The sequence below is a fragment of the Vicugna pacos genome, chromosome 12 (genome assembly GCF_048564905.1).
Source record: "Vicugna pacos chromosome 12, VicPac4, whole genome shotgun sequence".
NCBI classification, from domain to species: Eukaryota; Metazoa; Chordata; class Mammalia; order Artiodactyla; family Camelidae; genus Vicugna; species Vicugna pacos.
The window spans coordinates 30,614,700-30,631,376 of NC_132998.1; the positions used below are offsets into that span (position 1 = coordinate 30,614,700).

The window sequence follows — 16,677 nt, forward strand, 5'->3', positions numbered from 1 at the left end:
GAACAGAGGAGGTGGGCCCCTCACTCTCCTCCAGTCAAAAGGTAATGATAATTGATTTTGATGAGTTTTACTTGCATTATAGAGTTCGTACAATGTAAATCAATTGATCAATCAATCCTCATGGGACCAAAGGGATAAAAAAGATGAACTCTCAATAGTTTTCAAGGCATTTGAAACAAAGAATTCCAGCTGTGCTAAACCTGGAGAGAGGGGGCCCAGGAGTGGTGAAGCCCAAGCAGCACATGACTTAGACTGAAAATGAACTCCTGTAGGAAAGTCTCAGAGCCTCAAGGTATCCACCCCCACAGTCTTTGCCTTAAAAGTCCTGCTTAGGCATCTTACTCTGACTCTACATTTGTCTCTGACAGGCTCTGTCATGCCCAGCTTTGCCCACGCCTCTAGAAATTGTATACCTGTTCCCCAAATTCATTAGCTGCCTCTGTAACAATAATTCTTTCACAGCAATTTCCACAATACCCCACTGAATGGGGACTGTAGGAGGAAACACCCACGCAACCAGAATTCATTGAACGCCCATTATGAATTTGACAAGGATGGGGTTCATAAAAGAGGCTAAGATGAGATGCCTGTGTTTAAGAATCTCATGGGTCCATTAACAGCCCCCATCTATCAGTGTAGTCACAACACCAGGGGGCTTTGCTCTCTCAAAACATTCGAGACTCAGCACCTCCACAGCCCCTGTAGCGCCTCTGAAACTGCTATGCACCTGTGAATCATCTAGGGATTCGGTCCAGTGCAGATTCTGACTCTGGGGGTCTGGGAAAAGGTCCCAGATTCTGCCTTTCTAACAGGCTCCCTAGTGATGCTGATGTTGTAGTCCAGAACCCACACTTCGAACAAGAAGGCTCAGACTGTGCCCTAAATATCACCAAATCCTCTCCAGTTTCAAATGTGACTGTGAATGGCAAAGGGTTTACAGGACATGGGAACTTCTCTCTTTGATCACAAGCCTCTTGAGGACAAGGCCTGTCTCCTCCTCCTTTTCAAATTCTGCACAGCAGGTGCTCTATAAATATAGTTGACTGGCAGGCTGCTCCTCCTCGCACAAAAGCCCCTTCTCCTCGCTGCCAAGAAATCAAGAACCGTCCCCTGGCACTCCAAGGGCAGCTTTCCTCGTCTGCCTTACCCGCAGGGAACACTATGTCCCCCATTAGTGACCTCTCGCTGGCAGAATGCTCCCAGGCACTCGCCAAACCCATCATTTAGATCTCTTCTTACTGTCAACACACCTTCCATTTCGAGAGAGCAAGTAGGGCTAGAGTTTTGGCCCTCAAAACACCCCTTGTCTTTCTAAGGATTCCCCTTTTTCAAAATCTGGGCTAGATTTCTTACCAAGTAACCCCCAGCCAACCACGCCAACTCCACTGTCAACTCGCTTTGCCATGTTATAACTGCCGGGAGGCACCTGGCCTTTAGATTTAGGGCAAACAGGTATCTACTGAGGTGAAGTTCTGCTATACTTCTGCTTATTCAAAAACCAAAGAGCAAGTTCCATGGGAATTTTCTGCCTAGTGACCAAGTTGCCTTTTTGTCCCCTTCATCCATCCTTCCCATTGTCTCTATTAGAAAACAGACCAACAGGATGGACTGAAGAAGAGATACTATACATAAGGTGCCATTTTAAAATCTTCTCTTTGAATTAAAAAAAAAAAGAAATCAGGACACTCTGAAAAATTAAGCCCAAGGAAATATTTTCAAGGACAACATAAAAATTAACTGGGTTCTGAACCAGCAACTAAAGCTAACTCCTCCTCCTTCAGCAAGGGCGGCTGTGCTTTGATTCTTTCTAATTCACAGATAGGCTCTTTCCCTCTGCAGCACTGAAATGTTTTCAAATGGCTTGATCTATTTATGGTGGATTTTTCCTATGACCACCTACTGTAGAAAGCACAGGTATGCCACCAATGGCAGGCCTGCACAGCGAGTGCCAGGCCATTCTAATTGACGGGCACTGGTGGCAGCAATTAAATAGACAGCCTATATGCGGACTTTGTGCTCTGCTGAGAGACTAGGAACCCAGTAACTCCATAAATGGTTGGCTCTCTCCAATGCAGTCCATTTCTATTTTCAATGATCAAGGGTTCCATGGTCAGTAAATTAAAGGGGAAAAAAATTTTAAGTTCTAAGAGGCATTGATCTGCCCCTCTCTCTCTGTATGTGCTTATACACCAAAGTGACATAAACAATTCAGTTTTCTCCTGAATAGGCTCATTTGCTCAAATAATACATTATTGACTACTTAAAATTATTTTATGCACCCTCGTGTGCAATTTAATCTAGACTTTTAATAGCACGGAGAGTACAGTGATGTCATATGAGTATGTTATACAGGCACAGAAAACACAGGGAGAACATGGTAACAGTTGTCGCTAAGTCATAGGATTATACGTTGTTTTGATAAAACAATTGCATTAAAAACCATCCACTGGTAATCTGGGGTACAGGGAAAAACTGTACATTATTCCTAATTATTATTTCTTATTCTCAAAGTCAAATTCTTTGCTTGAAATCAAATATGTGAATGCTTTATGTATTGTAAACATCATGGTGAATGAGGCCTTATCTGGCTAACTCCTAATTTGTTAACTTTTGATAATATAGCAAATTATCTTCCCTTTTAGATTAAATATGCAATAAAAACTGTCAGGTGTATCTCCTGTTGCTAGTGAGGCCCGGCACTGTGTACATGTCGCCGCAGCCTGTATCTCATGTGCCTAGACAACGGCATGGTGGAAACTGCTTTAATATAAAATACTGTTTGCATGGGGACATTCATAGTGCTTAGACAGGTTTTGAGTATATGAATTGTAAGTGTCACCAGAAAATTAGCAAACACAAATGACAGTGCATTTGTACTGACCATATTGCTTATGTAACAGAGAGAAAGTTTTCTGGACATAAATTAACGTGTAATTTAATGTTTTCACGGTTATATACTTATTTTGTCCCTCATTCTATTTATTATAAGCTATAGGTCCAGATATTTTACACATTGGGATTTAAGGGGGAATTACACACATTTTTAGAGGCAACTTTCTTTCACTCTCTCTCTTTTTTTTTTTTTTTGATTACAACACGTTTAATTGAGGCAATTCTATGTTGACTTATAACAGAGATCCTCAAAGTATGAGCTGGGATTCGCAAGGGCCCGAGACCCTTCTGAGGAGTCCATAAGGTCAAAACTATTTTCATAATAATGCTATAACATTATATTCCTTTTTCACTTACATTCTCTCACCAACACACAGTGGCGTTTTCCAGAGGAAATACAATGTGTGATGACATCAATGCTCTGACAGCTAATAGAACATGAGCTTTGTATTCTTATGTTTTAAAAATTTATCCATTTTAATGTCAAATATAGTAAATATTGATAGATAGGAGGCACAGAAACACTTTTTAGTTTTTTCAATAATTTTTGAGTGCCAATGGATCTGAGACTGAAACATTTGAGAATCATTTAGAATTTATGGTAAGTCTTCTTAAAAATTATTTTGCGTGTGTATACTTAAAAACTCACATCATATGCCTCATTTAGGAAAAATCTATAACCTTGCTTAATAAAAATGAAGCAGGCAAAATAAAAGCCATAGACTGATTCAGGGAGGCGGGACAGTAACTTATTTTCCTATGTGCAGAATAATAGAGACAAAAGGACAATACTGTCTAGTACCACCTCCCCTATTTGGAATTCAGCTACCTAGCAACCTCCAGATAACAGCTGCTGACCAAAAAGTTATAAGGGTTTCTGAAAAACAAAATGAATAGTCTCAAGTTCCTCCAACTCGTACACTAAGAACTCAAGTGCTTTATCCCTAAGAGAACCAACCACCCCTCATCAACCCGGTCCTCAGCCCTGGAACTGGAAGTAGGGTGATGTGGGCCAGGTGCCCAGGGAACAACACTTAAGGAGGCACTGACACACAGTTGTGGACCCTGCATTTGCACAACCCGGAGAATGAGTGCCTCCTTAAATGTGGTACTGTTGGCACCCTGCTTGCAGCTCTGCAGTGTAGCCCTTCTCAGCTAGATTATTCACCTGGCTGGGGTCCAAAGCCAACAACAGAGGGAAGAGAAGGGGGCAGCTTAACATACTGACGGGTAAGAGTAATTAAAGAAGACAGCAACTTTCTGGCAAGGGATGAAACAGGAAAGCCATCAAAAATTAGACTCAAATTTGAACTACAAAAGGGACTCATTTAACAAAAAGACAAATAATTTAGGTTCTTGGGATATATCACATGGTATGATAATGGATATCTATAATTTATGACAAAGTTAAATTATATCCACCATACTATGTTTTTAGAAACAAGGAGTAATATATTACACTTTAGGCATATTTATATCCAAACAAATTGAAATAATAAGGTTCAAGAATAAAATGAACTCTTAGTTATCTAGAGAATCCAGCTACTCAGAATTTGATTCAATCAACTTAATCCGTATTTATTTACTATGGGCAAATATCACCAAAGACTGTATTCTAAGGTTCTGAATAGAGGAGGCTGAATTGTGCATCAAGTATACAAACTTTCAATGACTCATGATTTAGCCTGATGGAAATTCCCTGAATTCACAGGGTTTTTTCCCTTTCCTAGTCAATTTGTTCTTCTATCGTTCTAATTACACGTATTTTTAACTTAAGATGTCACTCCACACAGGAAGATTCAGATCTGGTTATTATTACACAGCAACAAATGGGTTCTCACTCCTTTTAACATGGGGCTGGATGAAAATGTGGTCCTTTGCTAAGACCTGAGGACTAGTTTCTTTATCATTATTCATACCATGTTTAAAAGGAAGACTCAAATGGAGATTGGAGTGACATAGTGGGGGCAGTGATGTGGAAGCTTTATTCAAATTGAAGTTAAAAAATTTAGCACAAGTCAAAAGGTAATTATTACAAAAGTGATTTGAATGGCTATTTCTCCCTTTAGTCCCTTTTCATGCCTTTCGTGGGGGTCTGCCATTAGGCAGACCATCCCTACAATCACATCATTCTTCTGTGGTTGTAGGGTTATCAGAATAAATCCCTTACAGGCCTTGCCCCAAGCCATTGCTGGGCCTCACATTGGGTGACTTTTTAAAAATAGAGGAAGGACAGGCCTGATGCCAGGTGGGGACATAAAAATAAAATTCCACAGCAGTAAACACAGTCACTCAATCAATCACCCACCACATCCATATGTGGTCATGGAGAGTTCTTCATATGATTATCTCAGAAATGTTCAGACCAGAGGAAGACCCCACCTGCCAGTAGCACCCCTGGTGGGAAGAGAAATCCTAATGTCCCACACCCCCAAGCCTTATAACCCCTGGTGGTGGATAGAGTTACATGTTCAACTGTGTAGGGTGACTCTTTCATCTCAGTGGGAAAGGCCATGCCCCCACAATGGAGCAGTGAATAAACAACTGGTTATTACCGTCTGGCTAACAACTGGGGACCCCCAGCTGGACACAACACATTTCAGCAGCAACACAACAGAGGCTCTGAAGTGTGGGCTTCTTATTTGATCAAAACCTCCATGCATAAAAGCTAAGATGTTTCACCACATATTTCTAAAAAAGGAAATACTCATGGTGGTAGCCATGATGGTTATGATAACAGCAGCTGTCTTGGAATGTGCTGTATATGTGAACACAAGGTAAGGAGGTGGACAGTGGTTGCTATGTGTTGGCAGAAATGCCCTGAAAGTTTACATTAAATGTGAGGCAGTTAACACCTTATACCAGACAAGATTTGCTGCTTTAGAAGGGAAAGACTTGAGTTCTTATTACATGTTAGAATTTGTTCTGGGCTTATCTGCTTTACCTCATTTAATTCTTACAAAAAATTAGTGAGTTAGGTACTATTACTATTCACATTTAACAAATGAAAAAGCTGAAGCATCTGAAGTGTAACTCAGTACAGGGTGCGCTGGAATTTGAACTGCTTCATATGTACTGTGAAGAGTATACTTTCTTTATGTTACTGTGTTTAATAACAAATATTACTTAATATACATAAGGAAAAGGTCAAAATACATACTTTATGCAGAACAATTCTAAAGACATCTAGCCAAAAAAAATGAGAAATTAAATTGTAGAATTTTATATAAATAGGTGACTTTTTAGTTATAAGCAGAATATTCTGCTGCAAGTTGTATAAAATTTTATAGAAGGCAAAAGCTATTACCTGATATAAGCAAAGAATTCCTGAGGAACTTAACAAGAGATCTGATGCTGTTTAGAGGAAGAACTGGATGATTTTGGAGAAAAAGAAAATTTTTTAGCCCAAGTTCTTGTAAATGTTTAACGTGCAAGTCAAAAAATAAATAACACAAAATTATAAGATCAAACATCTGACATACTATTAAGTATAATTTTAGATATTGTATTGATGTGCCAAATTGGCCCATTAAAAAAAGTCCTAAGGAAGAATAAAAGGGCAAAAGTCTTATCAAAGTGGATTTCAGACTTGAAAGGCATAATGAAAGTCAGATTACAATTAGGTTTTTGGGAACTCATTTTAGAGAGAAAACTAAACATGTGATTAAGTGATCCTGGTCTTTTCCTTTGCCAAATCAGCTACTTCACGCCCCAATCTGATGAAATCTAAAACTTTACTCTGGAAATGCGTATAAAAGTATGTAAATCATCTGCCCCATGCATGGGAACATCCTGAAATTTGGCTTGTCTAGCTCTGTGGCTGTCCAAACAAATATACTCTTTATAAATTATAACTGGGTCCATCCACGGAGAGATCTGGGAGCCACAGTATCACCTCGTCACTTTGAAATCTGGGAAGTGTCTTTGTAAAAAGCTTTGGAGACAGATGCCCTGTTCTCTCCTGTTAGGAGACAATTTGTATACATGTAGGAAATTCAGTGATAAAGTCTTTTCTTCTTTTTCATAGTTTCATTGTCCTTAATCACTATGCTTTCAAATGTTAGGAAACTGCTCTTCAAAAAGCAACAGACACTTCATGATTACCTAACTCAAAACAGGGAATTTCAACAACAACCTTTCTGTGTATTTATTGGGTTTCCCCAGGGTGCAATATTCTGAACAAACTAAGGACTCCAGAAAATACATCTGTTCCCATCAAGAACTAAAAATAAAAATAAAAATAAATAAATAAAAGATGCGGCCGTATCCCCTCAGGTACACAAATGAACTTAAAAGTTTTCTGCTTATTTTTGATGGCTAGAGCTTTAATCCCATTCTTTATTATCCAACACACCCAAGTATGTCTAGAGATGAGGTCTAGAATTACCACAGAAGTCATGGGCTTCCTAGAGTATTTTGTGTCTCATAGTATAGGCTTCATAGACTAATTAGGGAAGAGTGCAGATAAAAATAGTAACTATTAACTATAATAAAAATTCTTCTGTCTGACCATGAAGAGCTGAGACAGAAGTTTTAAATTAAACAGTCATAAGAAATTGAAGTAAAAATAACAAAATTGCTTTCTAGGGCTGTAAAAACACCACCACTGCTTCTTTTCACAGCAACCTCTTCCCACAACTCTCAAAAAAAAAAAAAAGCATCTATGTGTTTACAAAAGATTGCAAAAACATGGTTTCATATTTGCACAAGTTTTAAAAAAAAAGTTTATTGATTTTTGTGCCCAAGCATTTCTTTAAAGTGACTTCAGCCTGGGCAGTTTATTCTGACGTACATGTCCAATTCAGGGATACTTTGAAATTGCTGTAAATAAGGAAAGTCTGTGAACTGTGTGTCCGTAAGGAACCTAAAATAAAATGTTTCAAGGCCACATCTTGGGACAAAATAAAGTGAGCCATTGAGAGAACAAAGGGAAAATTCCCATTTCCCTTTCTCTTGGGTCTCTCAGACCAGCCCAAGAGTCTGTTCGCGACCTTGGTTCATTTCAGAAACTCCCTCACCCATGCTCTTTCAAAGCCTGGGGCAGCCTTCTTCAGACTTACTGGATGAGAAGCAAGGATACAACTTGTTTTTCCAAAGTGTTTTTAAAGCGATATATTTAGGGCGCTTGAGAGGAAAGAATTGGCCAATCCTTTATTTATCTTCCTAACAGGTGCAGTCCGACAGTCATAAAAGCAGGCTACTGAAAAAGAATGATTTTGCCAAGGATTAAGCCCCTCCATGTCCATTAGCCTGAAAGAAAGTGTTCCTTCTTTACAGTAGAGAATTCATATCTATATCATGTATCTCCAGCACAGCCTGGCAAAGTTTTTTTCAGGGGGAAAAACACGGTGGCATTCATTCACATGAATGCTTTATTCTTCATCCAAATCTTCAATGTGGCCTAAAGGAACCACTCAGAGTTTGGAGGAAAATAAAGTATTGCCACCAATAAACTACCTCCTCCTCCTCTCCCATTCTTTTGCTTCCTTCGTACAAATGAACTTTCCCCCAGTTTGAGGGAAGGGTAATAATATTCTATATGAAAGATCATCTCCAAAGACAAGCTTATTTTGGTGTTTGAAAAAGGCCATCCAGTCTCACACAGGTGGAAACTGAAGGTCAAAAAGTAAATCTGAGAGGGAGGCTTCCCATTACCCGGGTTCCTTTTCTGATGATGACTAAGCCTTGAGAGATGCTGGGAAGTGGGCAAAGAGGATGAATACGGCTCTACATTCAGATAGGTTTGGGGCTCAGCAGCGCTTTAAAATGGAGTGAAATCTCTAGAGACCAAGAAAGACATAGCAAAGGAAAAACTCTTATGGAGTAGAAAAGTTATTCTCTATTACCATGTCCCCACCTCTTCCTATTAAAATAGGCCAAGATAGAATAGGTAGACATTGTCTGTAGATACAGCAAAAGAATCTGTAACAACAAGGCTGTACTTTTGATTCCTGGAGCTATCAGAATGGCCCCTTAAAATTATGATCCAAAATGGAGTTGTTTTCCCATGTGTTTGAGTTTTCAAGAAGATTTTAGGAATGGGGGGGTGGGGGTGGCAGGTACTTACGTTTACTTATTTATTTATTTTAATGGAGGAACTGGGGATTGAACCTGGGACCTCATGCATGCTAAGCATGCACTCTACCACCGAGCTATGCCCTCCTGCTGTGTTTTTAAGAAAAGATCTTACATGAAAGATGAGAGAGCTACAGTGACTCTCCCAAGGTTTTCTGAATGACACACAAGCACCTAGGAGGAACTTTTGCCTTTTTCCCTCCAAATTAAGTACATAAATTATAATAGGGCCTGATATATCACAGAACAAAAACTGAAATTCACATTAAGGCCTGAACTTGGTGTTTTAGAAGAGAATTTTTCTAGGTTCTGTAGACTCTGACAGTTAACAGTTGTCTGAGTATATTAACGAACCAGGCTTTGTGGTTTTAATCATCACATACCACAGAGATAAAATTCTTAAGAAATGATTTCTAGGCAAAAATGACATGGACAGTATTTTTAAACTATTAGAGATTCTACCTCAGGAGAACGGCTATTGCAATTTTTTAATTTCATGTTGATAAATTTTTTGACAGGAAAAGAGAAAATTCCAGTGAGAGATGATTTTCTTTACTCAGTAGGATCGAGGGGCAATTAACCGTAAGAGTTTTTAGAACAGAGACCAAGTTGTACTTATCTCTGAAATCCCAGTGACTAACTCATAGTAAGTGCTCAATTAATAGCTGATACATAAATAAATGTAGCAGCCAGACATCCTGGGAGATTCCCACAAATCTGAAGCTTTCTTCCACAGCCTTTCTTGCTATTTGATTAGAGCCACTTAATTTTACTGGGCCTCAAGTTCTGCATCAATCCAAAGTGTAAGGCAGGTCTTTCCTCTGGAACTGACTGTACGGATAGTGTTTCTCCAGTGCATAAATGTATAACAGATGAAGGTGAAGAGGAGGACAATGGGAAGTGGTTATTCCTTAAAAATAATGCTTTCTTCCTTGGAAAGGGGTTGCTGAGCCATCCAGACTATTTTGAAGGATCTAAGCAAGGACTCTTGATTAATTACTTCCATTAGAGTTCCTCCTTGAGGGCCAAAGTTACACCTGTCACTCCCCCTTCTCCTTGAAAGGACCAGCTCTCCCAAGAGCCAACATAAAGCTCCCAGAGTTAGGCCACTGTAGGTTGGGAGGAGAGAGGCATCTCTTGCACCTTCAGGTGCTGAAAACTCAGCCTCTTGAAGAGTTGCTAGGTCCTCCTGAATCCTAGGAGGGCCCAACCAGCCGATGTAGATTATCAAGATTCACAGCAAGTGGTCATGTTCTTCTTGGGCATGATTCTCGCAGCTAAGGAAGAGGTGTAAGAAGACCTATTTATGGGGAATGTTTCTGCAGAGAATTTGAAATGACTCTGAAGAATTGGTTTGGTGGCATGTTTTATTCTTAAGGCTCTCTTTCAGAGGGGTGCTTTTGTGAAACAAAACCAACCCCAGTAAAAATGAAATCAGTAGGAGAATGTACAAGGGCCAGAAATAGTTCCTGAATTGCCAAACTCCTTACTCTTCTGATGTAAACAATATTAAAATGCAGTGCTTTCACTAGGAAAATTCTTCAAGGTGCAGTTCCTTTAAGAATCAGTTCTGCTGTTAAGGAAACAACAAAAAAAATCCCTATACTTCCGCAAAGGGTTTTAAATGTATCAGTAACCTTCTTTTTATCTCTACTCCCCACCATCCAAATTTAAACCAACCAAAGAATCTGAGTATAAAATTACTGTCCTGGGTGGGGGAAACTCCTACACATAGTATCAACAGTGCTTTTAGAGCAAAAGATGATCATTAGGACTTTGGTATATGTACGTTGATTTATTTAAAAAGAAAAACAGATATATATGGATTTTTTTGGAGGAAGCTCAAGTTAAAGATATATTTTCCTCTTTGTAGCTCTAAAATTTCATTGTCTTTACAAGTAGAGTGGATCGGATTGAGTTGTCAGACAAAAAGTAAAAGTTTATCACATCTAGCAATCAGAGTAACTACATTTATAGGCACAGTCATCTTATTTATTAGTGTCTCAGCTTTTCTGTCATGTTCCAGTGTGCTTTAAAATAACATACGCAAATTCATCCACTAAATACAGGATAATTAAAGCAGTATTCTGTCCTCAGTCAGGAAACATAGAATGCATTTCATCCAAATAAGCCTTGAAGAGACTAGTCAAGTGACAGATCAAATAAAAAGGACACTTAATACACATGTAAATCATTTGCATTATAAATAAGACACTTTAGCAGGGGCTGGACTCATTGCCTGGTAGTCAGGATTAAGTTCCCATATTAATGCATGCATTTGGTGTGGTTATTTTGGGCGGAAGACTTCATCCATCAATGCCCTCCACCGCTAAGTAAAGCCAACCCGTAAACTGATCACTACAGCCTGTCAACACTGGTTACTTAATTACATAAAGAAAATATATTTCAAAAACTTTTGATAATTTGGTTAGTATTTCAGCTTTGATTTAACATCTAGTATCTTTTTCAAACTTCTTCAAAATAATGGTTAAAAGCATTTTTAAGAATGAAAACGGAAAAAACTGAGTATCATTTTTATGTTTCCTGGTTCCCTGCTAATGTTTAGGGGTTTTTGTTTGGTTATTTTGTTTATTTGGTTGGTTTTCTTGTTTTATTTGCAGAAGCAAAAGAATAAAGATTCAGTAAGCATGAATGAAATGAAAACTAATATGAATGAACTATTTTTTAAAATGTTTCCATTAAAAATTAAACTCAATATACTTATGTTGTTAATTTGTATTATTCATTAGTTACTTTAGTAATTTCAAATTCCAATTTCTTTGTTATTAATTAGTAGTTTTAAAATATTGACTTTTTATAGAAAGGAGAAACTACTGAAGAAAAATTTCTTCTAGTGAAGAATATTTTCATACTTTCAGCTTAATTATATTTAAAAGGCTATAAACATATTATGAAATTATCTACAATAAAGCTCATTCGAGAACACGATCTACCAGGGATATCCAAAGATTCTCTCTCTTACCCAGGTGTTTGGTTCTCTTTCCATGTAAGAATTTAACAATGTCACATAAATAATGAAGCTCCACACTATTAAAAGCAAAAAATATCTGCATCTGCATATTTTAAATGTCTTTCCATGAAAAAAACATAGCAAATCTGGAAGTCTTGTTACAAATTCTTTCTTGAAATCTTGATCATATTAACCATTTAAGAAAGCATTCCAAGCCCCTCCCACCCCACCCCCCACAAATGGAAAAAATGTGTGATTGAACCTAAGAAAATACACTTGAAAATGCAATCTGCTCATCATAAGCAATTAACATCAAATTACACTTAAAGATCCCTTGCAATTGAATGATAAAGTTATAATTTGATCATTTTCATCAATATTCCTTCATAAACGATCATTATCAGATATTTTTCAATTGGTTATACTCTTCCTATATTTTCCCTCTGGTCTGTTTACTCTAAAGGATCTTTTCCTTAAATCACACTGATTCTATTACTTTATAGTCTATTTAAGAAATTGGATATTTGTTTGAAATGCCAAACCAAACATGCTTTAAAAAGTACAATGAAAAGATCTAGAGTCTTACCCTCTTTCTTGGTGGGTTCTGGCATGGTCACAGTAAAATGTTATTCTCCAAAGAGTTTGTTCCCCTCCAGGACTAGTTGACAGAAACCCCAGGAGCAGTCGGGAGATGGTGCAGGTCAGTGTGACAAGCAGTTGGGGCGAAGTCCAGGGCTTTTATATTCCCTCTGAACATCAGTCATGTTGGCACCACCCCTTCTTCAGCACAAGGATGCTGGAACTTGACAGCTATGAGGACCTTTCTCACATCTGTTGTCTGCACTCTGCTCTCTCGCCTACTGGAAGGAATCTTCTGTCCATCTCATGTGGCTGTGAGAACACCTCTAACTTTCTAAATTCAGCTGCAGCCTCGTGCTCCTTCTTGCTCTTCTCTTTCGTCTGACAGAGGCATGTGTCAACTCAGAAATGCAACAAGTGTGCCTGATAAAAAATTAAGTGAAATCCAATTAAAAAATCATAATATACTAATTTAACATGTACCTTAATTTTCACTAAGATTATAAAGAAAAGTCTCTATATTGATGATAATGTTATACTCCCATTAGCTTTTTATTTTTGTCAGTTCTTTACTTATTGGGTTTACATTTTTCTCTTATTTTTAATTACTATATTAATACTAATTTGTCAAGCCAAATTTCTATGTTGAATATCTTGTCTCATTTTCTCTGCCAAGAATAGCAGAGATTTCTATTAAGGCATACTTAGCATTTACCTTTTTTCAAATGTCCTTTAAAAAAATTACAGTGTATATAAAAGAATGAAGAATTGACACATGCCACAATATGCAGAAAGCTTGAGAACATTATGCTAAGTGAAAGATGCCTGACACAAAAGACCACATATTGCATGATTATATTTATATGAAATACCCAAGACAGGCAAGTCCATAGAGTCAGAAAATCAATTAGTGGTTGCCAAGGGCTGAGGGAATGTGGGGTTGGGAATGACTGCTAGTGGATATGAAGTTTCTTCTGGGAATGACGGAAGAGCTCTGTAATTGGGTAGTGATAATGGATGTAAACCTTTGTGAATATATTAATAAACACTGAATTGTACACTTAAAAATATATGGGCATGGGCAAAGAATGTCTGCTAGACCGGTAGCCATTGTTTTGTTTCAAGATGGCAAACACACAAATCTGACAAGATGCTGGTAAACTGCCAGATTTGGCCACTTTCTCCCCAAACTCTCATGGAACTGATGAAGAGATATGGACTACCAAGTGCTTGAACTAAAAAAGACACCAGAGCAGGCTATAGCTCAGTGGTAGAGTGCATACCTAGCATGTGCAAAGTCCTGGGTTCAATCCCCAGTACAAACCTAAAGTTACCCTTCCCCATTATAAAAAAAAAAAGAAACAAACAAAAAGATAAAATTGTCTTTAAAAAAGACACCTTACTTTCTTTGTTCATATGCATGACCCCTCAGAGACCAGGACTAAAATTAATTTATGTGAAAAGATGACAACTTATATTCCTTTATAGGTACGTGTTTTCCAGAGACTTTGATTGATTTCTGCTGAACCAGCCACACTGTTTCATTTAATTTCCCTTGCGGCTGACAGCACAGCTGGTCAGACTTAGCTCTACCAAACTCTGTGCCAAGTTAACTTTTCATATAAGGATGGAAACTCAACCTAGAACTCAATGGCATCATGCTTTAGTTATTTGGGAGGGAGGGAGAGGAAAGCCAGGCAAGAAGGTCAGTGGACATCTTCTACAAAGAAAGCCTTTTCTCAACCACATTGTGCTACAGAGCACATTGTTTTACTGTCAAAAATATTCTTTTGCTCTTAAGAGGCTAAATAGCTAAAATATCAGCCAGAAAACAGCATAAGGTAATATGAAGTTAGATGTGCCTTGAAAGGAAAAAAACAATTTTTCATTGAGTCTACTATGAGAGTATCAATTAATAGATGAGATAAATTAAAGAGTCTAGAGCTTGAAGTCAGGCTCTTGAGTTTTATTTCTGGACCTATCATTAACAGGCTGAGTTACTTGAAGAAAGCCAAGTGGCCCTTCTGGGCCTCAGTACCCTTTTGTGTAAAATGAGGGGCTTAAAAATGACCTCTGAAGCCTCTTCCAGTTTTAACACTGTGATTCTGTATGACTAGTCCCTAAAAAAGGAATCATGTTTTTTCAGCATTCCCAGCACACTGAATACCACGTAAGAAAAGGACGTAAGGGCAAAGTGTCATGTTACAGAAGAATGTTTATACAGTGATGGGCACATTTCACACATGCCACAAAAGAGGTGCCACACTGTCACTGGCTTCTGCAGGCACTCTGTTGGGTTTTTAATACACTGATCATTTTACTGAAGTGAACATGTGCCAGGAAATATTGCAACCCATGGAGAAAATATTTTATGACCCAAGGAACTTTTGGGTAATTAAAGACTTGATTTTGAAAAGACAAAACATTATTGGAGCAGTTAGAAGTATGTACAAATTCTGGGATAAATGGCTATAGCCTGTATTAGATGGTTAAAGTAAGATTTTAAATCAGAGTAATAAGTAGACATGTGTAATTCTCCCAGGATTGTATTAAGAACACATAACCTACAAAAATAAACTCAAAATAAAGGCCTAAATGTAAGACCAGATACTATAAAACTCCTAGAGGAAAACATAGGCAGAAAGAACACTCTTTGATGTAAATCGCAGTAATTTTTTTAATTTTAAAGATTGATTGATTTATTTACTTACTTACTTACTTATTTATTTATAATGGAGGTACTGGGGCTTGAATGCAGGACCTTGCCCACTGAACTATACCCCCACCACCCCAGCAATATTTTTTGAATTCATCTCCTTGAGTAATGAAGATAAAAGCAAAAATAAACAAATGAGACCTTTAAATTAAACTTACAAGCTTTTGTACAGAAAAGGAAAACATAAACAAAACAAAAAGACAACCTATGGAATGGTTGCTCAGCATCACTAATTATTAGAGAAATTCAAATTAAAACTACAATGAGGTATCACCTCACACCAGTCAGAATGGCCACCATTAAAAAGTCTACAAATAATAAATGCTGGAGAGGGTGTGGAGAAAAGGGAACTCTCCTACACTGTTGGTGGGAATGTAAACTGGTACAACCACTATGGAGGACAGTACAGAGGTGCCTTAGAAAACTAAAAATAGACTACCCTGTGATCCAGCAATCCCACTCCTGGGCTTACTACAGTAATCAAAACAGTATATAGCTTTGTAGCATACCTGGAGAAAAACATAATTCAAAAAGACACATGCACCTCAATGTTCATAGCAGCACTATTCACTGTAGCTAAGACATGGAAGCAACCCAAATATCCATCAACAGATGACTGGATAAAGGTGTGGTATATATATACAATGGAATACTACTCAGCCATAAAAAAGAATAAAATAATGCCATTTGCAGCAACATAGATGGACCTGGAGATTGTCATTCTAAGTGAAGTGGGCTGGAAAGAGAAAGAAAAATGCCATATGACAGCTTTTATATGTGGAATCTAAAAAAAAAGGACACAAATGAACTACTTATAATTTATAACTTAGATGATTAATTTCTTGAATATGTATAAGCACATTTGACTGTCCTTTATAATTGGATTACTGCATTCTGTTGATTCTTATTTTGTGGTTGGCTTTATTCCTCTGGTAACTATGTAAGTTTAAAAAGGAAACAATGACCAGTACATATATGTAAATTAAAAAATATGTGCAGTATATTGTATATGTATTTACATGCAATATATTGTATATGTGCAGTCAAATTGTAACAATTCTACCTAATAAAACTGAAAAATGAAAAAAACATACTACGGTGGGTATCTATTACTATGACATTTGTATTCTATGGGAGAAATTTAAAATAGTGAGGTTCCAGTTTTATTTTTAATGTCAACTTTTACAGAAGGCTGGAAATTACATTCTTTGCAGCTATTTAAACATGATAGTAAATATAAAATATCAATTTAAATATGTGTAAAGATTATCCAAAAATCTTTTTGAAGGTGCATTAGCTTGGGCTCTGTAACAAAACACTATAAACTTAACAGAAACTTATTTCTCGCAGTTCTGAGGCTAGAAGTCTGAGATCAGGGTGCTAGGGTGGTCAGGTTCTGGTGAGAACTCCCTTCTTGGTTTGTAGGTGGCTGCTTTCTCGTTAT

The 16,677-nt window shown here is 37.6% G+C and overlaps 1 protein-coding gene across 7 annotated transcripts in view; it reads right to left on the bottom strand.

Annotated features, from left to right (window-relative positions):
* MYBPC1 (myosin binding protein C1) overlaps nucleotides 1–16,677 on the bottom strand; it is a 124,702-nt gene that overhangs the window by 69,847 nt on the left and 38,178 nt on the right. For all 7 annotated transcript variants that reach the window (XM_072973116.1, XM_072973117.1, XM_072973115.1 and 4 more), the window contains exon 2: nucleotides 12,525–12,940. In XM_072973116.1, coding sequence (XP_072829217.1) covers nucleotides 12,525–12,549 — 25 coding nt within the window. In that variant the 5' untranslated portion in view covers nucleotides 12,550–12,940. The remainder of the gene's footprint in view (nucleotides 1–12,524; nucleotides 12,941–16,677) is intronic.